Source organism: Myxocyprinus asiaticus, chromosome 22, assembly GCF_019703515.2.
Source record: "Myxocyprinus asiaticus isolate MX2 ecotype Aquarium Trade chromosome 22, UBuf_Myxa_2, whole genome shotgun sequence".
Classification (NCBI taxonomy): domain Eukaryota; kingdom Metazoa; phylum Chordata; class Actinopteri; order Cypriniformes; family Catostomidae; genus Myxocyprinus; species Myxocyprinus asiaticus.
Genome location: NC_059365.1, coordinates 40,922,797 through 40,949,851, shown reverse-complemented (window position 1 = coordinate 40,949,851; position 27,055 = coordinate 40,922,797). Strand labels below are relative to the sequence as shown.

Below are 27,055 nucleotides of genomic sequence, written 5' to 3'. Positions count from 1 at the left end.
TAAATCGAGGGCAGACTATTCCACTTTCAAAAATAAAACTGTTTAGCATTAAAATAAACAATATGATAAAACATCGAAAGAAAACTTACCAAACCTGGATTTCAAAACATACAATTTTTGTGGTCATACCTACTGACCAAAATCATGAGTTAACAATCACATTTTAAAAGGTATCTTCTGACCGTACTTTCAAGCAAACTTTTACCAGAGCATCTATAGCACTTGAGAGATGATAGAAAACCTTAAATGATTAAGGCTTTTAGAATCCCAGCAGAGCGGGATACTGAGGGCTACACGGAATACTGCAAGCTAGACAGACTTTTCGGTCAGAACATTCGTGCCAGACGGAATACTCAGAATTGGGCGGATCCTTTAGCATTATTAAATTCAGCAATTCAGCTGCCATCTTTACACATTGAAATAAAAGGGACTGTTTACAGAAAAAAGTGATTATGTTCTCAAACATACACCAGAGGCAAGCAGGTATGGAAGTCGTATCTCTTAAAATTGCAAAAATAAAGTAATAATATGGCGTCTTGATTACGCCACAGAATAAAAACAAAATAAAAATGGTAATTCTCACTTTATAATTTGCAATTGCGAGAAATAAAGACAGAATTACCTTTTTTTCCCCCCTTTTTTAATTCAGTGGCATAATCAAGGCACCATATTATAGAGCCTGATCCTGCCACACACACACACACAAAAAGTAATTCTGACTTTATATCTAACAATTAAAACTTTATAACTTGCAATTCTTTATAAATCGCAATTTCAAGAAATAGTCACAATTGCAATTTTGACTTTTTTCTTGCAATTGCAAAACAAAAAGTAAGAATTGTGAGATACAAAGTTAGAATTAACTTGTTTTTTTATTATAATTTATTACGTAGTGGTATCAAGACACCATAAGTTGGTCTACGGCTGGCATTGCAAAAAGCTGTTGCATTTTTATTTTTTTTTTGTATTGTATTGAACCAGGAGTATTCCTCTAAGTAGCTTTTTAAAATGATATCAGCCTTACTGAAACATTTCAATAATGTTCTTTGAAGAGAGCCTTTTTAACAAAGAAAAAAATCATCAGCTTTCATTATTTAAAAAATAAAAAACAAAACAGATAAAACATTAACCGTGGTATCTCTGCGATTGCTGAGGCCCGTTCTGCTCCATCCATCTCTTAACTGAGAGAAGAGAGCAGAGAAGAGCAAGCAGATCGCATTGGGAGGGGAAGAGGCCAGATCGCACAGTTTAAGTGCAGTAACTGGCTCACCCCAGACTTCTGCTGCACCGGGACGGGACGGGGAGCGCAGAGCAGCCATTACTTTTTCAGTGATTGTAAAAAGTTCCAAAGGTCTTTGATCACCTGCAAGAAAACAAATGTGGAGAGAGAGAGAGAGAGCGGAGGGGAAAAAGGATGAGTTGGTAAGGCTGGAACAGAGTTTCTGTAATGTAGCGACTCATTTGGATGCTTAATAATTAGAGCTGTGTGAGTCAGTTTGGACAAAAAGCTCCACATTAGCGGTGCGTCTGGGGTATAACTACAGCGCAGAGCCCAGAGGAAGTGGTTGCAGTCGTTGTACATACCAGAGGGTATGACTAGTGCCTCTACTTGACAAAGACATGTCTCACATCTCTTTGCATGCTGTGATCCCAGAGCTGTTTCTGCTTGAAAACACACGCACACACACTCCACCCATTCTACATCTGAGAGGTCACCTGCTCAGCAAAGTCTGCAATGCCCCAGACAGGTTTCTATGACAGATGCATGGGGTGCAATGCTTAAAATCACACAACTCATTATGGATGAAAACACAATTACTCAAACTAATTTATTTATTTATAATTAATTCGGTCAAGTCTGCTAACGCGCACGGAGCGCTTCAGATATTTAAAGCGCTCCACATTCACTTTAATTTGACCCTTTTGCATAATTCCAAAATGTTAAGGTGCAATCACTACCTTTGTATGGTGAAAATTTGCAGGCGAAATGCAGTCATTTCAATGGGAATCCGTGCAATCGTAAATTTCAGTGGTGAAGAATTTCCCCTCACAAATATTGTGTGGAGTTTAAGTCTGGTGAATTTCACTGCGCAAAGGTAAATGTGACCGCACTTTTGGACCACTATAAATTGATATACAAAGACAAATAATACACCCATAGCACCAGGTATTTGTGGACAGAGAAGGAGATGTTAATATGATGAGCATGTTATACAGCTGTTGTGGACTGCAGTTTTGCAGCTTAACGTTAACCTAAGTAAAAGCTTGACGCTAACTTCTTGGTTTAACTCAGCCCCATAGCAATGCCCCGTGCAAGTTAAGATTTTATTACAGAAATATATTACTATTGTATAATAACAATAATAATAATAAATATAGCTGCAAGCAGCAATTACTGGGGTGAGCACTTAAGCAGCAGACTTAGAAGCTTAGCAAGCATTGCCGGCTCATCCAATGAGGCCAAAATCATCATTTTAGATCAAGCAGTAAACAGGAAATTTGTACATAGAACCATTTATGATAATTTCTGACCACTAGATGACACCATCCTGAAACTTCATATGGAATCTCAGGACAAGTTCATAAGGTCATATATAAATTTTGGTTTTGGTGTCATAATTTTAGCTTAAAGTACTGAAAAGAAATGGCCCAAAAAGCAATTTTCCAGATTTCTGCACCACAAGGTGGCGCTGTGCCCAAAGTGCTCAGGTACCCTCAAGGCATGGTAAATAAATACAGTAAAAATCAAGTTCAAAATAAATCAAGGCATGTTTTCCACACTGTAACTAAATGAACAGAAGAATATTTCATTTTCATTTATATGCCCCAATAAAACAATTAACAATTATTTAGCTACACATATTTGTATGAATTTTTAAGTGCACTTACATTTTTTTTTTTTTTTAAATCAGCTTTGTATTGAATAGTTGAAACTGAACTGATTCACAAAAATAAATTACATTTACCAACTCTAACGGCATTTGTTACTATTTTTTCTAAGTTTAAATCAAAGATGCTATTAAAACATCTCTGTCATAGTGCTCTCATATGCACGAGTAGCAAGACAAGGAGGAATTGTTAAACTAGTCTACTGACACTCTTTAGGAAACTTAATGGCCACTTAAAAAGCCCATTTAATTCACGATGGTGCTTCATTTTATTTCGGCAGTAAAATCATCACAAATATATCATGTATTTGATACATCACCCAGCCCTAATTGGTACCACTACACACAGGCACACATACACAAGCACTTACACTGACTTCTGCACTCTCTTGTTTATAATTCATCCTGAGAAAAGAGAAGCAACAGCAGACACGATAGTGTGCTTAAGTTAAGAGAGATTTTTCTCTTTTGACCCAAACGTTGCCATTTGTGAGGGCTGCTTTGCACTACTGCAATATTTTAGGTTAACACCCAGCTTGACACATAAGACTGTGAAAAAACTAGACTTAAGAGATAGAGAGAGGGGAATGAGTGAACGAAAGATTTAAATCACAGCTAAAGATGTCGGTCTTGACAGTTCTCTCCTGTTTTTTTTTTTATGCTAAGAGGTCATTCAGTGCATATTTCATTTGCTGATAAAAAAAAGAGAGAGGCAGGAATATCTCAGTATGCCACCCCCAACCAGCCCTCTAAAACACAACATGCTAATGCTTGTGTATCTCTCTGCTGGCTGTCGAGCAGGGATGTGCAAAAGTGCATATTTTCAAACTCGACTAGTTGGTGGGTTGTGTGAACGTCTAGTCTGTGTAAAGGAAGCCCTGTATAATTACACTGGTTTGGGATCATGTAGACACCACCAATTTAGAGATACTATGTCTTGAAGAGGGTTTTAGCGTGCTGTGCTTTAGTGTGCTAACAGTAACTGTTGGACTGTCAAACCCTACAAAGGTTGCATCTCTAAATTCATCACCTTTAAAGCAATGCCACTACAGCCCTTACAGCACCGCTTTTGCAACAAACCCACTTTAACAAACCATTTCAACTGTCAGACTCCAAATATTTTTTAAGTGTAGGTCTATTGGTAATTGTGACACATACTGTATTTACACATGAGCATTTGCGTTCTTATGACGACGCGTCATGTTAGAAATGCCTTTTGTTCCATTCAACTGCCCTTCAGACAGCTTTTTTTTAACTGAGCCTGATCTCATGAAAATTACATGACTGTGGCAACATTTGTAATAAAATAATAGTATGTGGCTTCTTACACGTATTGCAACAGTTGCAAGGTGAAATGTCTACTGTGTGGCACTAAAAGGGAGTTGAATGTTCTTCCAAACAGATGAGGGTTTAAGGTTAATGCTCTATCGGGTTAAAAAAAAACAAAAAAAAAACTTCCCAACCCTAAACCTAAACGATAGTGTCATAAAAAGCAAATGTGAGATGAAAAATGCAATTTCTGAAGCAACCACGTCATTTTTTGGTGCTTTTATGACACTTTCAACTCACATGTTGACTTGCGTGCTCTTCAGGACTCGTACCCCGATCCTTTGCATCACAAGTGCAACGCTCTATCAGTTGGACTCTAGTGTTCATTTCACCAAGAAACTGCCACAACAAGTACAACAAGCCATGGAAAAATGATTCTAGGACATTACCAATCAACTAGTTGAGCATCTTCACCCATTTCGTCTGAGGAGTCTCATCTTCTCAGCAGTAGGGTCTTAATCTAGTGGATCCTTACATAAGTGAACTATTCTCATAAGAGACCTCTTAGAAGTGTTGATAAATTGTGTCAGGGCCATAAGTGCTGTACATGCTTTTCCAAAATGTACAAATGCTACAAAAAATCTAGCTACAGTGTGACAGTGTTTTATGAAAGGGACGATACTCACTTGTTTATCGGAGATCCTGAAAGAGCTTTTAGCATAGTTCTCAAACTTCTGTTCCGTTTTTGGAAGTGGCTTCCCCTGTTCAGAGAAACATATTTTTGAAGAAATTAAAAGGCTCTTTTTCATGACTCGTGTCTCTCTGCAAAGTGTTGAGATCATTCTGACTTTGCGCCAGAGTGCTACAGCGGTGATGAACAGGGTGAGTCGTTGGGTGTTGGATGCACTTCAGTGAACATACATAATTTTTTTTTGTGGCCTATGTAGTAATTCCAGTTCCCCTTATCTACAGCAGACCAAATGAAATCACACGGACACAAATCATCATATCTGCTAAACACAATTCATCCGCTGTATCCTTCCAGTTTCATATCAGCCAGCAGCTTACTTTTTTTTTTTTTTAACAAGCTGATGGGTAAGGTCAGGATTATTTATTAAAAAATAAAATAAAATATAGGAACATTTTGATTTTTATGACATTTGGTTCCATTAACTTCACAAATGTGCAATTTTCCCACCAATGCAGACAGAACACCGCACTACCACTATAATCTGACATTGTTTCCTGCAGTGTTATTCAGCGACAGCGATGCCCATCTACTGAATCTACAATGTGAAACACACAACAAAAACAATGTACTCAAACCGAACTGTCCCAAATAAGCCGGTTCTTTTCAATCTACAGCGTGAAACACAGTGCGACTAGCATTTTCCGATTCCCAAACAAATTACTGTAATGAGCTGGTTCTTTTAAATCTACAGCGCAAAACATACAGCGCAAGCAGTGTAGTCTGATTCCTGAACAAATGACTCTTATGAGAAGGTTCTTTTGAATCTATAGCGTGAAACATACAGCACCAGTGTAATCCAATTCTCAAAAGGAGGACTCTTATGACTCTTTTGAATCTACAGCGTGAAGCATACAGCGCAACCAGTGTAGTCCAATTTCCAATCAAATTACTCGGTTTGTGGTATGTTTTAATCCAATAACCATGACTTAATAAAGGCTTTTTAAACATGTAAACCCTACTCTGAATGCCTTGGACCTCTAAAGCATCTGAGGTACCAGTGTAGTCAGATTCCTGTACGAATTACTATTAAGAGCTGGTTCTTTTGAATCTACAGCCCGAAACCTCCAGCGCCAGTGTAGTCAGATTCCTGAATGAATGACTGTAATAAGCCGGTCCTTTTGAATCTACAGTGCCAAACATTAAGGACTCAGATTCTTTAAAAAGGAATCGGAAATGGAATCATTAAATTATTTACAATTCCCATCCCTACTGACAGGAGGAGTCAGAGGTACTGTCTCTAGTAATCGACAACATACCACACACGCACTATACTGATATTAATTGTCGAAACTGCAATTTGGAAAAGAGAGAGAAAAAAAATCTTAATACATTACAGAAACCCAATATACTGATTCTCATTATCCTGCCACGTATTTACTTACACACTTTTGTTTACCGGTTTCTGAGAACATACCGATGCCATGAGACCCTCAAAAAGATCAAGAAGGCTCTAATAGAGAAGAAAAAGATGATGATGAGGGTGACGCTGGTGACTAAGGTGGTCTCCAGTTAGTGGTCAGGGTGCTGAGTGAATCAATGTGTTTAGGAGTTGATTGAGGAAATAAGCAGGTGGGCTCAGGAAGGCTGCTTAATCCCAGCACAGGGCCGATACGGTGATGTCATAGAGCTGGTCATCCCCCCTCCGGCCTCAACTTTGTTACTCGCACACCTCATTAACATCTGACCAACGCTGCGTCTGTTGACTTGGCCGATTACCGTTAACACATGACGTGTGTGTTTGTTTGTCAGAACTTTGACTACATCAAATGGGGTGCTTATTTAGATTGAACAATCAACATTTTATTGGTAGTTCACCAAAAGAAATAGATACACAGTTCGCAGAGAAACCAATGTAAGTATGGAAGGGAACAGGTTGAGTTGTTTACATACCTCTTTAACTGCTGATGACAGTTTGTTTTTGACCTCACTCAGGTTGGAAGCGCTGGGAGCCTTCCCAAAAGGTCCTGCTGCGGACTTGTCTTTTACTTTCTGTGGTGCCTGTGAATAAGAGAAACTCTATTCATCTACCCAAAGCCCAGCAAAACATGTTAAAACCACACTTTAAAACAGTGAACAAGTCACATTCTCAATAAATACTGTTAAGTTAGACAAAATGCCATTTGCAATCAGAAAACTAAGGTTGTAAATACCATTGGTTTATATTCAGAATACTTTCTGTTAGTAACAAATACAGTAACATGCCACCATGATACCTTTTGAGTTACCATTTCAAACAGGTAACGTGTTACTTTTCAATTTCAAATACAAATGAAAACCTCTGCCTTCTCCAAAAACGCAAGCACGTAAGCCTATGCAATGACATGCATCATCAATGCGACAAAAGAAGATCTCTTGAATTTTTGTAAGTGTGATGGCTACCAGCAGAGACAGGCCACTTCTATTAAAATGAAAGGGAGAAATGGGAACGCCCAAAGTTCAACAGATGTAGACAGGACTTCCCGCCTTAAAGGCAAAAGAGCCAATCACCTTTTAGATACAGACAACACCTATCAATCAACGAGATTTCGGTCTTTCCCGGAGATAGGAGCTGTACTGTCGTGACTGGAAATTGCTTCCTGGGAGCGTTCCAAATACGGCCGCCAGTGGACTGACTTGCTAGAAAGACAATGGTATAAGTCATTCAGTATGTTTACATGCACAGTTATATTTGAGCTACAGCGTTTCTTTTGCGTATTCGAGCTACAGTCTTCATCGGTCTTTCCAAGTATACAAATGCGTAATTGAATACTGAAGGAAGCCAAGCTACAGTGGCATTATCTAGTCGGCCTGTTAGTCCGACTTCACACAAATTGGACCGGTGCAATTTCAGTCTGCGTTTCATGGTATTTAAAAGAAAACTTATTGTTTTAGTCAGACTGAAATCAAACTTTTAAAGTGCAGATAAGTGTACTGACTGAAGCCTTTCTGCAACAAACAACTGTTTAGCCTTATTAACAAATGGTCGAGTCTGCTGCACTACTGAAAGCATCTTCTGACAAACATGGTGGGGTACAAATGATCCATTCGTTGCCTCTATGCAGGAGAGGACAAGTCCTGAGCTCTGAGCTGCGGTGGGGGGACGAGACGCTCTGCCAAGAAGAGGAATAAATGACTTGTTTTTCAGTAACAAGATACTCATTGCCTCACACCCTCACTTTCAAAGGAGATCAACAATTAAATGTATCAGCACCATTAAAACAAGGACTTACAGTAGTCCCAATAAGTATCTGGACACACTTAAATTTCATTGCATTACATAAACCAAGTGGCATCTGCAAACAAATGATGCTAGAGCTTTTCTTAAAACTAACTAAACTTTTCTGAGTCATCTTGCATTTCCTTGTACCCATCTGGTGTCAAGTCAGTGGATCTATGTAAGTCAGGTGTCCTAGCAGTGTAACCACAAGTTTACAGTGGCTCTAAAAAGCATTTGGTACATATGCCACATTTGCAGTCTGATCTCATGAAAGTTACGTGACCGAGACTGTGGAAATTACGTGCTTCATTACACCTTTCACTGCAGTTTCCTAGGGAAATGTCCAGTGAGGGGCTCCAAAAGCGAGTAAAATGGTGTTGTGATCAGGCAAAGTTTTTAAGGTGAATTTTAGATGGAGGTTTTAATGAGTACAACGTTTCCCTAATCTTAAATTGTAACCTAAACCTAACCGTTATTGTTCTAAAAGCAAAAGCAACATGATAAACAAATTTACTGAAGCAACCACATCATTTCGTGTAGCTTAAAGGACACTTTCAGCTTACGTGCTTGGCTGGGCTCAAGCCTCAGTCCTCCGAGTCCAAAGTCCAACACTCTATCAGGTGAGCTACTGCACAAGCTAATCAATGTATTGTTTTTCAAATGATGCCAACCTTGTCTCATAGAATGAAAGTTACTATAACTACATTTTTGCAAACTGAGTTTCATGTACCATTTTCTACATTTTGTTGCAGTTTCCTGTTGAAATGAACACTAGAGATGCTACAACAACTGTGCTTTTTATCCACTTTCATGCAAATCACGGGTACTATGGCCGTTTATGACTTTATAAACAATTATTTTTCACTCCATTACTCACACCCTGCTATGATATCAAAACACTTTTACTCTAATGCATCATTTGAAAAACATTTTATATATTAAATACATTTTAATGCTTGTATTACAGACCCACCTACATTTACACACTTATTCCAGTGTGGTTTACTTCCATGGTAGCTCATCTGATAAAGTGTTGGACTTTGGACTTGGAGACCCAGACTCGAGCCCATCCATGGGTGCTCAGAGTGAAAGTGAAGCAAAAGTGCCATAGAAGTGACACAAAATGACATGGTTGCTTCAGTAAATGTGCTTTTAATGTGTAATTTGCTTTTGAAACACTATCGGTTAGGTTTAGGTATTGGTTAAGGGTAAGGATGTCTGTTTTGTTCATCTCTCATTTAATTTAATCCACCTCTCACTATTGGTTAGGTTTAGGTTCAAGATTTCAGTTAGGGAGGTATGTTTTACTCATAAAAACATCCTATTATTCACCTTAAAAACATTGTCTGATTACAACATTATTTCACTCGCTTTTGGCGCCCCCCCCACTGGACATCCGCAGCAGACTTTGAAGTATCGGCAAACATTGGATTGCTAGCTAAAAGAATCTAAATAAGATCGTATCGTGATGAAACTTGCGATTTATACCCTTAGTATTTAGGCTGTTTCATTTGGTTCTGTCTCTTCGTGTAATCCCAGACTGACTCAATGATATCGAGATCCGGGCTCTGTGGGGGCCATACCATCTGTTGCAGGACTCCTTGTTCTACTTCTATTCTATTGTATACTGTTTGCAAAAGGAAATCTAAAAAAGTTCTTCTGCACATTACTGAATATAACCACCATTTTCCTGACTTCTCCATGGGCGGTGCCATTACGGCGAGAGACTTCCTCATGGATGCTTGGTGCCAGTTGCTTAAAAGTCATGGCAAAAATGTCTCCAAAAAGTTTGTTCTGAGAAAAGCTCTAGCATTTGTTTGCATATATGCATATATTTTTAAGTGTGGCTTAAGTGTCCAAATGATTTTTGGGCCACTATATATCATGCACAGATCAGAGTAAACTAAAGCATTATTGGTACAGAAAATGCTATTTCTTTGGTATGAGCGAGTGTATGTAAGCGATCAATTACTGTCGTAAAAAAATTACTTATAGCACCAGCTATGTAAATGCCTCCAACTCGCAGAAAACTATTTGGCCCTGTAAAGGGAAAATATTTTACGTGGCCATTGATGTTTGGTCACAGGGAAGAGGGATCATGGGGTAAATGTCTATAATATTACAACTTCACTACAGAATCTGGTGTCCACCCTCTATGAGCGTGGGTGTGTGTCTGTGCTCATTGGGCACAGATGTGTGCCCGAGATATACTGTCCCCCTGCTACAGACTGATGTAAATGCACACACACACTGGCCTGTCTACACATGTAACCCAGCCAGGAATCCACACTGATTGAAGGGTTACACTGATGGACAGAATCTTGTTTTTCACATAGAGAGAGAGAGAGAGATAGAGAGAGAGAGAGAGAGAAAGATAGAAATGAAGTGATGGAGACTGTGTGTGCATGCATGCAAAAGGGAGATCTGTATATATGGCAGAGACACCAGCATTAAAAGTCTTGCGTTCACTGTGAAGGCCGTTCAGACTGGAAGCGTTCCTGCGTTAAAAAGCTAGATGCAGTGCAAGGAATAGAACAAGCCACCGAACCCTCTGCACTAAACAGCAGTGCTATTACATTTCAAACTCTGTCAATCACGAAGAGTAATATGTAACTTAAATAGATTATTTTAAACTCGTCATTGCTGCATTTTATATGAAATTTTAGGGGAAGTCGTGCTTCCTGTGTAGTCTTAAGGCAATTACCACTGGCACAGACGGATGCAAAAACACGTGTGAATGCCTCCCAAGAGTGTTCACTTTGTTCATTTTAAGGGTCTGAGGGCAGTTCGCAAGAACTCTGGTTAAACGCTTCAAATGAACTCAGACCCCAACAAAGGAACCAAACTGGAACATCTTGGGTGTCTGGTTTGCATATGGTGTGAATTGTGAGCACAAAGCACACCAGGTTCACTTTATTTTCAAATGTTCATAATTCCAATTAATTGGGAGTTTTACAGGTTACTATACTAAAAAACTATTGTAAACTAGACATTGAAACTTAGACTTATGGCATTAAGTTTTAAACTAAAATTAAGGCTTCAGGGTTTCACTCTGTCTGTAAAGACCGCATGAAATCTCATGCTAAGCTGTTTTCTTTCCTGTGTTGACATATTTCCTAATTAAACAGGAAGTTTGGGCGGGGCATATCTAAGGGCTCGTTGCTTTGTGATAAAAAAATAGATAAATACCCACTAACCTTAAGTTATATAATAGCTGTAAACCAAGATTTGCTACTTGCTATTGCTAGTCGGAGGTAGGTGGCATTTACAATTTAGTGTTGAGGGACATTCTCATTCTAGAGAGCATTTTTTTGGACAAACTTTTTATATGCCCACGTGTACAAGTTCTGTGAAAGGAAAGTTCATTTAAAGTACATTTAAATTGTATATTAGAGGAAGACCAATAAATCGTTTTTGCTGAGTCATCTTCACTGATATTTGCTTTTGGAACTGGAATACGTTTTGTGCAAAATGAACACATAGTTTGCCAATAGTTTTTTGTTTCTTTTCCCCCCATGGGCAGTGTTAAAGGGTTTGAAATATAAGCAATCACTGACACCTTGCTAGAATTTGCTGTATCTATATATGTTTAATTGGCAATATTCCTCCATATTTTATCCTCACTTTAATGTATAGTTTGTTACTTTGATGAGATAATCATCAAGTGTTCTACATAAAAGCTAAGGCATGCAAAGAAAAAATTGACTATACAGAAGCATGCCGCTTGTTAATCATAATATAAAAAACCTCATTTGACGAATATGTAGGCTATATACACTGATGAGCCAAATCATTATGACCACTCACAGGAGAATCTAATAACGTTGATAATCTCCTAACAAGGCCACATGTCAAGGTCTGGGTACATAAGTAAAGATCTGAGCAACTTTGACAAGGGCCAAATTGTTATGGCCAGATGACTGGGTCAGAGCATCTCTGAAACAGCAAGGCTTTTGGGGTGCTCCCGGTCAGCAGTGGTGAGAACCTACCGACAGTGGTCCATGGAGGGACAATCCACAAACCGGCGACAGGGTGTTGGGCACCCAAGTTTCATAGATGCACGAGGGCAACGAAGGCAATCCAGTCTCGTCTGAACAAACAGGTCTACTGTGGCACGTCACAGAAAATTTTAATGATGGTTACGGGAGGAACGTTTCTCAACACACAGTGCGTCGCACTCTGCTGCGTATGGGGCTGCGTAGCCACAGACCGGTCAGAGTGCCCATGATGACCCCTATCCACCGTTGAAAGTGCCTACAATGGACATGCGAGCGCTGGAACTGGACTTTGGAGCAGTGGAAGAAGGTTGCCTGGTCTGATGAGTCCCGTTTTCTTTTACATCACGTGGATGGCCGTGTACGTGTGTGCCCTTTACCTGGGGAAGTGATAGCACCAGGATGCACTGTGGGAAGATGACAAGCCGGTGGAGGGAGTGTGGTGCTCTAGGCAATGTTCTGCTGGGAAACCCTGGGTCCGGCTATTCTTGTGGATGTCACCTACCTAAACATCGCTGCAGATCAGGTACACCCCTTCATGGTAATGGTATTCCATGATGGCTGTGGCCCCTTTCAGCAGGATTATACACCCTGCCACAATGCACACATTGTTCGTGAATGGTTTGAGCAACATGATGAAGAGTTCAAGGTGTTGCCCTGGCCTGCAAATTTCCCAGATCTCAATCCACTTGAGCATTTGTGGGATGTGCTGGACCAACAAGTCTGATCCACGGTGGCTCCACCTTAAATCTTACAGGACTTGAACAATCTGCTGCTAATGCCTTGGTGCCAGATACCACAGGACACCTTCAGGGGTCTTGTAGAGTCCATGCCTCGGCAAGTCGGCGCTGTTTTGGTTGCACGTGGAGGACCAACAGCATATTAGGCACCTAGGTGGTCATTATCTTTTGGCTCATCTATGTAAAAATTTAATTTTGTAAATTTCTTACAGGTAGTGCATTGTAACAGCTAAATCCCTGTCACTGTTATCCTGGATACGTTAATATGGGATGTTAAAAAAAACACATGAAACATGGACATTACTGAACGTTTAATCTTATAACCTTTATTCATTTTTTTTTTTTTTTTTAAATCCCCCTTTTCTCCCCAGTTTGGAATGCCCAATTCCCACTACTTAGTAGGTCCTCCTGGTAGGTCCTCCTGGCGTGGTTACTCACCTCAATCTGAGTTGCTTCCGCTTCTGAGACTGTCAATCCGCACATCTTATCATGTGGCACATTGTGCAAGACACCGCGGAGACTCACAACATGTGGAGGCTCATGCTATTCTCTGCGATCCACGTACAACTTAACATGCGTCCCATTGAGAGCGAGAACCACTAATTGCAACCACGAGGAGGTTACCCCCATGTGACTCTACCCTCTCTAGCAACCGGGCCAATTTGGTTGCTTAGGAGACCTGGCTGGAGTCACTCAGCACACCCTGGATTCGAACTCGTGACTCCAGGGGTGGTAGTCAGTGTCAATACTCGCTGAGCTACCCAGGCCCTGCCTTTATTCATTGTTGAGTTCATGTTGATTTTGACTTGCAGTCAAGCGACCGCTAATGATTAATTGTTGATGAATTACTGCTAATAGTTGTTAAATGACAATGTTTACTTTATATATACATTTTTTACATTGTAATATGTTGTAGTTGATTGCAAGAGTGTGTATTTTGTTTCCCTTATATGTGTATTCCCGGTTCACTTTTTGATCTACTTACATGACTCAAGTTTGATTCATTCAATGAGTATTTAAGTGTGAAAACACCCTTAATTCATGGTATCTCTTGACCTAGTGTGACACGGTAGCAGTTTAGCTTCAAGGAGAATGGGTGAACATCTCTGGAGGAAAGTTGCAGAACTTTTTTTTCTGCTAGATGAAAGAAAGGGAATGAGGAACATGAAGTAACGGACAATGTCTTCCAGTCGTTCTTTCTTTGTAAGAACAAAATAAATAATCCCCCTTTTCTCTTTAGCGATTGATGAGCATGCAATAGATCAAAAGGTATCAGATTAAAGGACAAATGCACTCACAACACACACACACACACACACACACACACACACAGGACTGGCAGTGGGCCAGGAATGCCCGGTGTGGAGGAGTCATTATATAGCAGGGCGTTTTTGTCTTCTTTTCTTGTTGTTGGGAAAGGACAGCTGTAGAGTTAAGACAGCTGACAGACAGAGAGTACAGCGAGCTTTTTAATCTACGCCAGACACTGATTACAGATGCCAGGGGACGGCACTTAATCATTAGCACGCTAGCATTTGGTGTAATCAGATGTCCTCAATACTCACACACACACACACACACACACACACACACACAGACACACAGAGTTAACGCACCTCTCTCTGTCCTCTATGACTCTACTAAGGGGGCCAGTCGAGATGTTTCTGGGAAGCAGTGATCGATCTCATAACTTCAAAATGTAACAGATCTTTCTTTCTGTGACATTAATGGATTTGCACATCTCTACAATAACCTAGTTTCCATCCAATTTCCGCGCTGTTTTGTTATTGACAAAGTGAAAATGTTTGCGAAATTTGCCGTCTTCTGCCTGTTTCCATTCAAATGGCCTTTTATCGATAAAAATGGTGTGCGTGATGACGTCATGCTTAAAAGAACACTTTGTTGCATAAGTTTTGGTTTATCGCAAAAGAAATCTGCCCTTAAGCTGTTTCCATACAGAATGTGTGTTTATCGCTAATTGTGCACCTTTCGCCTCCCAGATGTCCCTAATTCCCCCAGTTCAATTCATTGAAATTAGCCAGTTTCATTTTAATTTCACAAATAAATGCAAACAGAAGATGGAATTGCAATCAAAAGGGAGCAGCTGCCCTTCTGGTAGGACTGTAATATTGGTCCTGATGTTGCGCCTATCACAGGTTGCCACCGGTTTCCGACCCGAAAGCGAATCGTCATGGCCCTGTTCAAGCTGGCAACCTGCACCAAGTAGTGGGGGAAACTTTCGGTCTTAGTATAAAGACCATCCATCAATGTGTATATGCTGTGTGCACAGCTATTAAAGAATAAATGATGTGGTGTAATATCAGGGTTTATATATGATACATTCCTGATATTCAACAGGCTATTTTGAACAATCATCTAATCTAAAGCATCGCCATCACAACTGCATTATGTCCCGCATATTTCTCCAGCAACTTTTAACGACCAACTGAACTTGATTGTCATCTAAAATTAATTTTAGCTTCATAGTGCAATTTACATTTTCTGATGAAGCTCAGCAAATGTGATCCGAGGTAAATAGTGATAGTTTTTAGTCTTGAAAAAAGTGTAGAACTTTCTGAGAATGTCATTCAGCCAACGTTTTTCATTAACAGAACAGGGTAAGGCTAATTTAAGTTTGTGTAAAGAAAAGGCAAGTATATAGGCCTAACAACATAATTTTTTCATTTGTTAATTTATATTTTTTATTTAATGCTTTATTCGTTTGGTAATTTATTTAGTTTAATACAGGGAACTTTGCTGGCATTTTTTCAAAAGTATAAACAATAATTTTATAGAATTGGGCTATATGTTAGTGTTCCAAAAAAAAAAGCACACTGATTCTTTTCTCCTAGTATTGTGTATTTATTTTTAATTTAAAACATTTTGTGCACAGAAATGATATGTTTTTTTTTTTGTATTGTGGGCTAATTCCATGATTGCCGTCTATTATTTTGAATGGTTGGGAAAAGCAACTTATACGGATGTCTAAGAAAAGAAACCGATGTCTACCGCGATTAAATTAATCGCAAAGAGTGGCCATTCATTTGTTCTCCGTGCACTTGTCGATGACAGGTGCATGAGAGATATTTGTGTTGGCACTCCTGGAAGTGTCATGAAGCAGATGTGTTTGCAGCATCGAATCTGTGCAGGTATGCCATTAAGACCAATCCATAACAGTGCAAGTAATGCTTCATGTACAATAAATTGGCTTTCAAGGATGTATACCTTGTCATCATGATTAACACAGGCTAACAATTGGGGTCAATTCTGTCATGTGACACTATATTTTTGCATTAATGCCAATTTTCTTGAAAAAAAGTGTTTCCAAACCAGTTTATTACAACATAGAGTTAATGTGCTAGAGTTAAATGGAAAAATATTATGTCGACACTTGTGAAATTTTAGCGATAACTTGCGTTTCCATCAGCTACATCGGTAAACTATTTGATGCACTACACTTTTTGTTGCAAAAAAAACCCTTGGATGGAAACGTAGTTAATGAGATCATTTTAAACTCTAATGATGACATGTTTTAACCAAAGGACCCAGAGAGGAAGATGCAGCTCGCAGTCTAGCCACCCACCAAAGAGCTCAAAATCAAGTACATAGCAAAGTATGCGATACTTATACAAAAATACAGTAAAATACAGAATCAGTGTTTCTCGCGCATGCATTTGTCGGAGCTTCAGTTGTGTTCCAATTACGATATTGTGATGCCTCGCAATGTATTGAATAATATACTGTAAGTTTCACGGTGTGGATCTTATCATGAAGTAATTGGCAATACCCAGCTCTATTAAGAAAAGAGCTCGTTTTTAGTAGGACAAAGTTGCATTAGTACATAGTTTTAATTAGCCTTTTTTTACTTTTCTAACAAATACATCTAAAATTCATTTAAAATAAAGTGCATTTACTTGAAGAGTTGCGTTAGATATTACGCAGTGTATTCTGTCTTATCGCACTGTAACTGTTAAACAAGTAAATAAATAAAAAGTGCCATAAAACAAAATACACTTACTTTCAAAGATACATTACCTGGGGGCCTGGGCAGCTCAGCGAGTACTGACGCTGACTACCACCCCTGGAGTCACGAGTTCGAATCCAGGGTGTGCTGAGTGACTCCAGCCAGGTCTCCTAAGCAACCAAATTGGCCCGGTTGCTAGGGAGGGTAGAGTCACATGGGGTAACCTCCTCGTGGTCACGATTAGTGGTTCTCGCTCTCAATGGGGCGTGTGGTAAGTTGTGCATGGATCGCGAAGAGCAACATGAGCCTCCACATGTTGTGAGTCTCCGCGGTGTCATGCACAATGAGCCATGTGATAAGATGTGCGGATTGACTGTCTCAGAAGCGGAGGCAACTGAGACTTGTCCTCCGCCACCTGGATTGAGGTGAGTAACCGTGCCACCATGAGGATCTAGTAAGTAGTGGGAATTGGGCATTCCAAAATTGGGGAGAAAAGGGGATAAAATTAAAAAAGAGAAAAAAAAAAAAAAAAGATACATTTCCTGAAAACAAGTCTAAATATACTGTGCCTTGTTGCTTCTCAGGTAAATGTATTTTTTTTTTAAAGATATTTTAAAATACTTTTACTATATAAAACACTAAAAACTAAATACAGAATATGATTTTCTGCAGTTTATTTTTTACTGAATTAAACTAAAAACTAGGGCTGTCCCGGTACCATTTTTGGGGAACAAGTATGAGTACCGATACGAAAGGCTGCTATTTCAGTAAAGATATGTAGTCTGTATGTGCCTCGAGCTACAAAGTGAATTAGCGCTCTGCTCACTGTCATCTGCTACAAACAGAGCATCCAATGCTCATGATGGTGTTTTCCGTGTATGAGCCAAGGAGCTCTAAAAGGTTTTAGTTGCTGGTGTCAGCACAACATACACTTTGAAGCACAGAACATGAAAACTATATATATATATTATCTCATTAAATCACTGTTTTAATAATCAGACTAGGGAATACCGTGATTTTAATTTGTGTACTGAAATTTACAGAATGGCATTCGTACGTCAGACGGTAAAGTTTTTTGGTATTGGAGCATTTTTACAAGCATGATTACAAGTACATGAGCACGGTAATGGACCCGATACCAGCATCGGTAACGGAACATCCCTACTTAAAACCCTATAAAGCAAAAATGACAGTTACATTAAGCCACTTACAATGGAAGTAAACGGGCCAATGCAAGAAACATTGCTGTTGTGGCAAACAACCGCCCACTGAGGCCACATCCACAATAATCAGTCTTCATTGAAAACGTTTTTTCCATTTCCTACATTTAAAAAAGCTAAATTTTCGGTAGAGGAAAAAGCTGCTTCAATGAAGGTTGGTGTAAGGGGGGTTAGAGGGAAAGGAGGAGGCGAGAACCGGCTTGACAACTTAAATAATAATTTAATGAACAACTTAACCAAAAACACACAACCATAAACACACACAGGGCAGCTGCCTGTAATTCTCTCTCTCTCGAACTGTCGTCCCCGGCCGCCTTTATCCCTCGCGCGCCCCATCAGGCTGATAGGGGACCGGGCGTGCGTCATTCCAGCCCGGCCCCGCCCTCCTCGGCTCTACACTCCTCCTGGCGTTGCCTCAGGCCGGGGAGTCCCCGGCATGACGCACATCCCCCCTTCCTCTCCAGGGGCGTGTCTTGCGCCTCGACTGGCGGCGGGTCATCCCCGCCTTCCTCGACCTGGGAGGAGACAGGAGGGTAAAAACAACTACAAAAACAAAATAGGCGAGGGAAAGGCCAACACGGAGCGACAGAGAGAGAGAGAGGAGAGAGAGAAAACGAAACTCACCGGTTCTCTGATGTGCCGTCGTGTGGTCCTCGATCATTCCTCCACCCTCTCAGGCGGATGGCAGCCGCTCCTCCCGGGCGGACCGGAGTCAGACCTCCGACCCCCAGCGGACAGAACGCCCCTCCGCGTTCCTGGCGTCCCGTGGGGACACTGCTCCCCCCTGGCAGTGGCCCTACCACTCCAGGCGTTTGGGGAGTCACTTCCCCCCCTCCGCTTTCCCGGGGGACGGCAGGGCACTCCTCCGCCCCCGGCAGCGGCTCCCTCGCTGCAGGCGGTCGGGGAGTCCAGTCCCCACTTGCCTCGCGGACGGCGGCCATTCCCCACGTCCGGGTGGTCGGCCTACTCCGTCCCCCGTCGGATGGCAGCGGTGCTCCCCTGGGTGGACAGCAGTGTCGAGGACTCTGCGACAGGAATCCCTCCTCCCTCCCAGGTCTCAGCACCAGTGTAAGGGGGGTTAGAGGGAAAGGAGGCGGCGAGAACCAGCTTGACAACTTAAATAATAATTTAATGAACAACTTAACCAAAAACACACACAGGGCAGCTGCCTGTAATTCTCTCTCTCTCGAACTGTCGTCCCCGGCCACCTTTATCCCTCGTGTGCCCCATCAGGCTGATTGGGGACCAGGCGTGCGTCATTCCAGCCCGGCCCTCCTCGGCTCTGTAGTTGAATATCCAGGTATGTTCAAGGATATCTCATTTCCTTGCTTAAAAAAAAAAAAAAAAAAAAAAAACTCTGCCAAATCCAGCAATTCCTTGAAAGTGTCAATCGTAGCAGTCTCGTTTTCATCTGGACTGATGATAACCCCTCCCAGTAATTGCAAAAAATCAGACTCAGACTGGATAAGATGTGTGCTATGACTCCCTCTGCCTGGCCAATGATTATGTAAATGAAGCTTGCGATTGAAAATTTGAGGAAAAATCAGTGTGACCCTGACTTAACTATGCACAAATATTCCTGTATTCTTTAGGATATATGATACCATCTTTTGTCCTATACTATTTTTTAAACTTGTTTCTACACGCATGTACAGTTATATAAAGCATTCCACAAGTACTCAAGTGATTTCTCTTCATGGGTCCATACAGATATGTAGCTCTCTGGTTTAATGGCTCATTGATGGGAGAATGTAAAATGTTAAGCAGCGTCTGCCATGCTTTAATGACAGAGCACTTGGTTTCCGCTCACCCCATAGCCTGTAGGAACATCCAACTCCAATCCCTATTTCTAATGGCAGAGGAGTGGCCACTGGAAACAAGGGTGTGGAAAAGGACAAGCTGTGTGTGTGTTTTGGGGGAGGTGTACAAGGTAATGGGAGGAATGGCCTACCGGAAGCAAAAGTATGAAAAAGTGCTTGCCCTGAGAGACGGGTTTTGAGAAAGATGGGCAGATGACAGTCTGTTTGAGTGTCTAATCTCATTAGGTGTCTTAACAACCATTGTCTTGCATCAGAACATGGCCATTATGGAATTTACCAAATGTGTGTGTGTGCACAGCAACACACCGAAAAATACACAGCCCCCCTAGCTTTGTCAAACAGTAGGTAATTAGCACTCCTCACGACAGCATTTAACATGGTAATAACATGCTTACTAAGTCTTACATTGTTAGGTCAAGTGAACTGCAAGCAGGAGCAGCAATGGGAAACTCGTTGAGACATTGTGAAGGGGTGTGGGGGGACTTATGTGTTAAAGGTGGTTCTGGTTTGAATGCAAAAACCAAAGGTCAACCTGTAAGGGTTTAAACCTGTCCTGAGGGGATATGTTCCAGGGGTCAAAGGCCAGACACGTTTATATAAGTGGGGAAAGTTCAGCCTCACTTTTGTTTGTCAACTGTCTTTTTTGTCACCTGCAAAATGGACTGGAAAGTATTGGTCACCCGGTTTGTGAAAATTTCCATTGTTTCTCCATAGGTTTTTCAAAAAATTGTTAAAGAGCCCTTTGCTTTAATTATAAAAATAAATAAATGAATAAATAAATAAATAAATTGAAAAGGGTGCAAGACTGTTTACTTTTACAAGTTAAGCCCAATCTACAGCATTTGTGGCATAATGTTGATTACTACAAAAAAATTATTTTGACTTATTCCTCACTTGACTCAAAGCAAAAATCATGGTTACAGTAAGGCACTTACAATGGAAGTGAATGGGGCCAATCAATAAACATTAAAATTAGTGCTGTCAGTTGATTAAAATTTGTAATCACTATTAATCGCATTATTTATTTTTTTGTAGATAATCGGGATTAATCGGACATTTGACACTATATTGTCACGAGATTGCAGAACCCAAACGCAAAGTTGAAAAAAAGGGGGGGGGGGGGGGATGGGGGAACAGGACTGACTGGACCGAAACAGAAACCAGATGATGGAAACAGGACCGACAGGGAAGACTGAACACACAAAACTGGAAACAAGACGAACTGGACAACAAACACGAGGAGACTAAAATAGGGAGAGAAATTAACGGGTTAATAAACGGGGAAATAAACGGGTTAACAGGGGACAGGTGAGGCAAATGAACTAATAATAAGCAAACAAGGAGGCGGGGTATGACATAAGACAGAGAGACACGCAGTGATACAGAAACAAAACAAAGCGATGTGCTCTCACAAGACAACAAAACACCTGAATGGCATGAGCGCTCATCGCCAAGAGAATAAGGTGATATACGCCCATGCCAACCAACAAACAAGACAATAGATTGCGTAGCAACGGCAAACAAAGCGATGCCACGCATTCTCACACTAAACGAAACCTGAGCATACATCGTGACGCAAACACCACGCAATGCACGCAACAGGTGATAAAAACAAGACAAGACACCTGTGCAAGAGTTCGGCCACACACACACACACACACACAGACACCTGACACCTTAGATCGAAGACAGCTTGCGACTCGGGCGCGCAATGCAATCGCAAGAGCCAGACAAACTACTGACACGAGTGCCTGCTGCCAAGATGACATAAGCACGATGCACCCACGTCAATAACATACAGACATGGAGCACGAGTGTCCGGATCCTGACACAGACCGAAACCGAACCAGACAGGAAGTCAGGATCCAGACACTGTGCTCCTGACATGAAACAAGACGGACCGAAGAGCGCACGGCAGGGAATACAACTGAAGCCACACGCTCACACAAAGACCAACAACGAAACACAAGACAGACGTGGGACGATGATGCCACGGTCCTGTCAGACCAAAACCCAGACTGACAGAGTGACAGGACCATGACAACCCACTGTTCTGATTAGCTAATGTCACTGCATCGAAAAATCGTTTCCACGCCCCCCGCCGTGTATATTAGTATATTAGCTACAACACCATAATATATTTAATTTCACTTTCTTCACACATAATACAACTATTCAACTCAAACAAATATTATTTATCCATTTATGTATTGATTTGGTAAGCAGCTGTGATTTTAAGCCCAAACCCGTAATCCATCACTGTCTTTATTATTCCTTCTCCTAGCAAGTACTGTTGCAATAGGCTGTATTTTATGTTAGCATTGTAGACAACATTCATAACAGTATTGTAACTGCAAACATAGTTTTCATAAGGCACGGCAGTCCCTCAGTACACTAGAGCAGAAGAGGGAAAAAATTGGCTTACCGTTTATCAAGCACTGAAATTTTGTTGGTGCAGAACAATCTGGAATAATGTTAAACAATGTAACAGTCACCTCTTTGCAGCCTGAACTTTTTCAGGATGTTGAATCTTTGCGACACCTGCGCTAAAAACAATCTAGACGCAGCGCAATGAATGAAACAGAGCGTAGGTGCCTCGACAAGCATTTTTGAGACTTGTAGTTCTTTTTAACTTGGCACGGTATCTAAAAATGTGCCGATCCTGCACGAGATGCTAAAGAAACAGTGAGACGCGATGCAACAGTCAAAGAGATTCGTCCAGCGTGTGTTTAAATAGGAAAACAATGATACGATGATGAGCAGAGCAGATGCACACAAAAACACATTCGATGTGAACGGCCCCTAACTCATCCGTTCGCACATGCTGTGAGTGAGAGCGCGGAACAAGTTCAGTAGGGCCTGTTAATTTTTTCATCAATGAAAAACCCGAACCCAAAGTCCTACTTGAAAAACTGACCCCAACCCAGCCCGAAACCTGATGGGTTCTCGGGTCCCGTCGGGCCCGGGTTGGGTTGCAGACCTCTTAGTGATAAACGATGGCTTACTGCTTATTACAAACACACAGATAAATGAAAGATTAGAAATAAATGGTTTACTTACCAGCATTAGTGCAGTGTGCAATACAGTTGGCACTGCTGCATCTTTCAATAAAAGAAACTTCTCACCTCACAGCAGTAACCTGTTCTCTCCTTAACAGTACACCCACAACTATGTTGCATGTTGTGGGCCATGTCCATGCAAATGACGTTATTAACACACAGATTTCAAAACGAGATGTTTTAGTAGGGTGGTAACTATAAATGTTCTTTTATAGTTACCTCTTATATGTTTTAATATCAAGGAAAATTCGATTCTCCACTTCATGACCCCTTTAACCACGATTTTTAAATAAACGAAGGAAAAGTCTAAATCATTTATGGAGTATTCAACATTATGCAACAAATGCTGTAGATTGAGCTTAACTAGTTGAAATCACACTGAATTGTGGTATCTACAGAAGCATATACCATCACTTAAGCTCGGAGTTCATTGTATTGAAAAGTTTATGTTATTGCTAAAAATCTATTTCTCTATGGAGAAAATGTATCCAGGTTTTACTTTCAGAACCCTATTGTTGCGTTCTGTTTCTCTTCAAAACAGAGTTTAATCAAACAGGCCTGTTATTCTGCTAAATCCCATTCCTCTGAAGTGGTTGCATGTGCATCAAGCACTAAAAATCTGGTGAACAATGTTTACTTATATATTACTATTATTTGTTTTTACCCATCTCTCTATTTAGGTTTTTGTGGTGAATTCGTGTAAAACAGACATCTCAACTGTTTGACTTCGAGTTTGATTTGATATTTATTAATCAGTGACTCATTTCTCTATGGATGTCTTTGAAGAACCCTCACAGTGCTCCTGTGATTCAGCACCACAATTACAGTGAGGAAAAAATAAAAATAAATATAAGAACTACATTAAAGACAATTCACCCCTACACGACTGAGTGTGCACTGGTCGGGGGCTGGAATATGTGATTAGAAGTCTGGAGAAAGTATTTCAGATTCCCAAACATCGGTCACCCTGCCAAGAGGCCGTGGCTTTGAGGAAAGTTTGTTGTTTTAAAGCAGACCACAAATGACCCTTTAAATTGGACGTTTTGGGATTGGTGCCACCAGCAGCTAGTTAAGAGTGCTTCATGGTTTCCTTGCATGGGAAAATATGATGGCCTTTTTCCATGACCTGAACGACAACCTTTGAATGTCAAGATGTTTTCGCTAATATGCTTGATTATTAAGTGTTTTAAGTACATTCATTCCAAGCAACGATACAGAAATAATGGCTTTGTGGATTTGGAATACTAGTGTCCTCCTAAGACTGGGCGGTTTTGAGCTAATCACAGCTGGAGTTTTGAATGCTGTTGTACACATTTATCTTTAGGGGTACTGCTGGTCTAATTAACATTTTGCTTTTGGCGTTGTTGGCTGATCGTAAACAAAGACAGGCCGACTCATTATCCTGTGGCTTTCTCTGTTAGGCTGCCATGCTGTTGGCCTTCCACACTGCACCTGGACGTTTGGTAAGAATTACCTTTTGGTTGGCACGGCGTGGCAATTTGGAAAAGGGATCTGGACTGAATACCAAAACCTGAAGTCCAGACAACTCCTACAACTTGCAGTAAACCAAATGGGGCCTTTGGTAACCTTGAAGTAGAGCTGAGTAAAACAAAAAAATGGAATATACTGTGCTGTGCATCGGTTAAACTGTACATATATGTACATGGCCATCAATGGACAGGACTGCTTTACGTTTTTACATGTGAGAGTGATGATGAAACAAGGAGTAATGTGAAAATACAGAAGGGGACGTGTCCCAAACTTGTCAAGAAGAGGAAGAACTTAAGGGTTGTTGTTAAGCACAACGCTAAACAGTTTAGTTGCTTACGGTTGTCAAGCAACACTGCAAATTGCCATATTAATATAAAATTTTACCAATGTGTGGTCACGAGTGTGTGTATTGGCTTTTTTAATGTGGCTCATCCAATCAGAGTTTTGATTCTTTGTTTTTAATTGAAGTGTACCGTAATGTTACGATTGTATGCTAACTTTTTTAGGTATTAGCACTGGTGTTAGTGAACAAAAAAAAAAAATATTTGCACAAATTAAAATGTATTGACACACAGAGGAGTGCAGTCAAAAAAAAAAATAATTATAGTTATTTTTTAAATAAATGTTACTATTTTAATGTTAACTAATACAGTTTAGATGCAATACTGTATCATATTTTTAATGATTTTATATAAACATTTATTTTCACAAGATAAATCATGGTGCTGCAACACCCTTAATCATAATTTTCATGACTGGGCATTAAACCCACCACACAATAATAATTGTAATAATTTTATTAACATATTAATTGTAATGCTTGAACCTCCTGAGACCGAGCGTGACTGCTGTATGCATTTTCCATTTCCCTTTTTTGATTTGTAACTAGTAGCACCTAATAAACATAAAAATAAATAAATAAATAAATGCTAGAACAAATAGTTTTCCTAAAAATTGATGGCAACATATGTGGACAGCTGGATGAAGTTGTTAAATTTTAAACAATACCAAGTAATAGAAAGTCAGATTTATTTATTTTTTTCATCAAATTGATTATTATGTTTCCAGGAGGGTTTGTTATTCATGTTTTTGAGATGTTACAGACATCAGAAATTTGCATAATTAATTCTGATACAAAGTAATGTCCAGCATCATCCAATCACTGCCAACCATGATAAAATAAAACTATACATTATAAATTCTGAATCTATGTACTGATTATCATTGTCCCATGTCTGCCAAACATGTCGAGTGATCCAAACATCATCTGCAGCCTGAAAACTGAGCTTTTGATAGCATGTTTGGATTGAATGCACTTAGCTGCATAGAGAGCTATAGGATGCTCCCTTGCTCCCTATTTAGTGAATGACTTAACCTCTAGTGTGCTGTCTGTCAGCACTGGTCTCAGAACAGTTCGAAATGCACCTTATTTTCATCCTAACTCCATATACAGCCTCTGAAAGCAAAATTTTTCAGCTTTTGGATGAACCCATTGATTCTCAATGTGAGTTTAGCAGCATGGCGTTTCGTGATAAATCGTTCAAATTTTAATCATGGCATATCGGAAGAATTTAGAGACTCTAATCTTTTGAATCAAACAAATTTCAATGTAAAAACTTAATTAGGTTTCTTACCAGATATAGTTTTGGTGGTGTTTCACCTAAAGACAAACTCCGCTATGGTCAGCACCATGTTGTTTTGTCACATGTCTCCGTGCATCATAAGTTTAACCCTTTACTGACACCACAGAGTCTCCTGAACTGAGGTCAGTCAGTTTAAATTAATTTAAATTATGTGTTGCGTATAGCAAAGCCAAAATACAACATCCACACGTGTACGTGGGGTCGCACGAGGGTTAAGAAGAGACCACTGCACAATATCCATCGACCACTAATCTCAATAGTCTATTAAAGGAAAGTATCCCACTATGGTGTACCAGGACCCTGACAACACATCCATGGCAACCCGCTAAATTTTGAGTGTTCAAGATTTGGTAATAGGAAGGCAAGACATCGGACTCATGGGACATGTTCTTTGTTGCAATGCTCTTTGTAGGTGGAAATGACAATTATCGCACATGTGCGAATGGGGTAAAATTTGTTGTCACATATTATAATTTTTAATCACAAATGCTAGCAAAACAGTCACACTGTACAGCCTGCACATGAGCGATGAAGAAACATGAAATAACTTCAGAGGGGGACGTGTCCCAAACAAGTCAAGATGAGGAAGAACATTTTGTTAGGCACAACGTGAAGCAGCTTAGTTGTTTATGCTTGCCGAGTAATACTGTAAATTACTGTATTGGTTACTGTTTTGAGTCTTTATTTTTAATTCAAGTGTAACAAAAGGTAAAGATGTTTTTGCACAGACTTATTCATTATGAATGATCATATATTTTGGTTTGTTTCAATCAAATACCAAAAAAAAATAGTTCAAATCAGAATCAAATCAGGTGAAGTACCTTTCATTTGCTAAATATTTAATTTCCTAGATTTTCCAAAAGTAGTCATAACTACATGGTTGAATTTTCAGCAAAAACAACTGTTTTGTGATATGTACCATTTCTGTGATATAAAATGACTCATATACCAAGATTTTGTACTTACCGTCCACCTATCTGTTCTGAAATGTTGCTCATTTTGTCCAAAGTTAATCTGTT

General features: G+C 40.1%; 1 protein-coding gene and 1 long non-coding RNA gene across 2 annotated transcripts in view; both read right to left on the bottom strand.

The window, feature by feature from the left end:
* Nucleotides 1-948: 948 nt before the first annotated feature.
* npm1b (nucleophosmin 1b) overlaps nt 949-27,055 on the bottom strand; it is a 47,296-nt gene continuing 21,189 nt past the window's right edge. Inside the window, 3 exon segments of the mRNA XM_051650387.1 lie at nt 949-1,363; nt 4,844-4,918; nt 6,799-6,906. Of these exon segments, the coding sequence (XP_051506347.1) occupies nt 1,319-1,363; nt 4,844-4,918; nt 6,799-6,906 (228 nt within the window). The 3' untranslated portion in view covers nt 949-1,318.
* On the bottom strand, nt 18,224-27,050 carry LOC127413357 (uncharacterized). Its single transcript, XR_007892574.1, has 2 exons — nt 19,232-27,050; nt 18,224-18,337 (listed from the first exon to the last, which is right to left on the bottom strand). It is a non-coding gene; the product is annotated as an uncharacterized LOC127413357 (long non-coding RNA).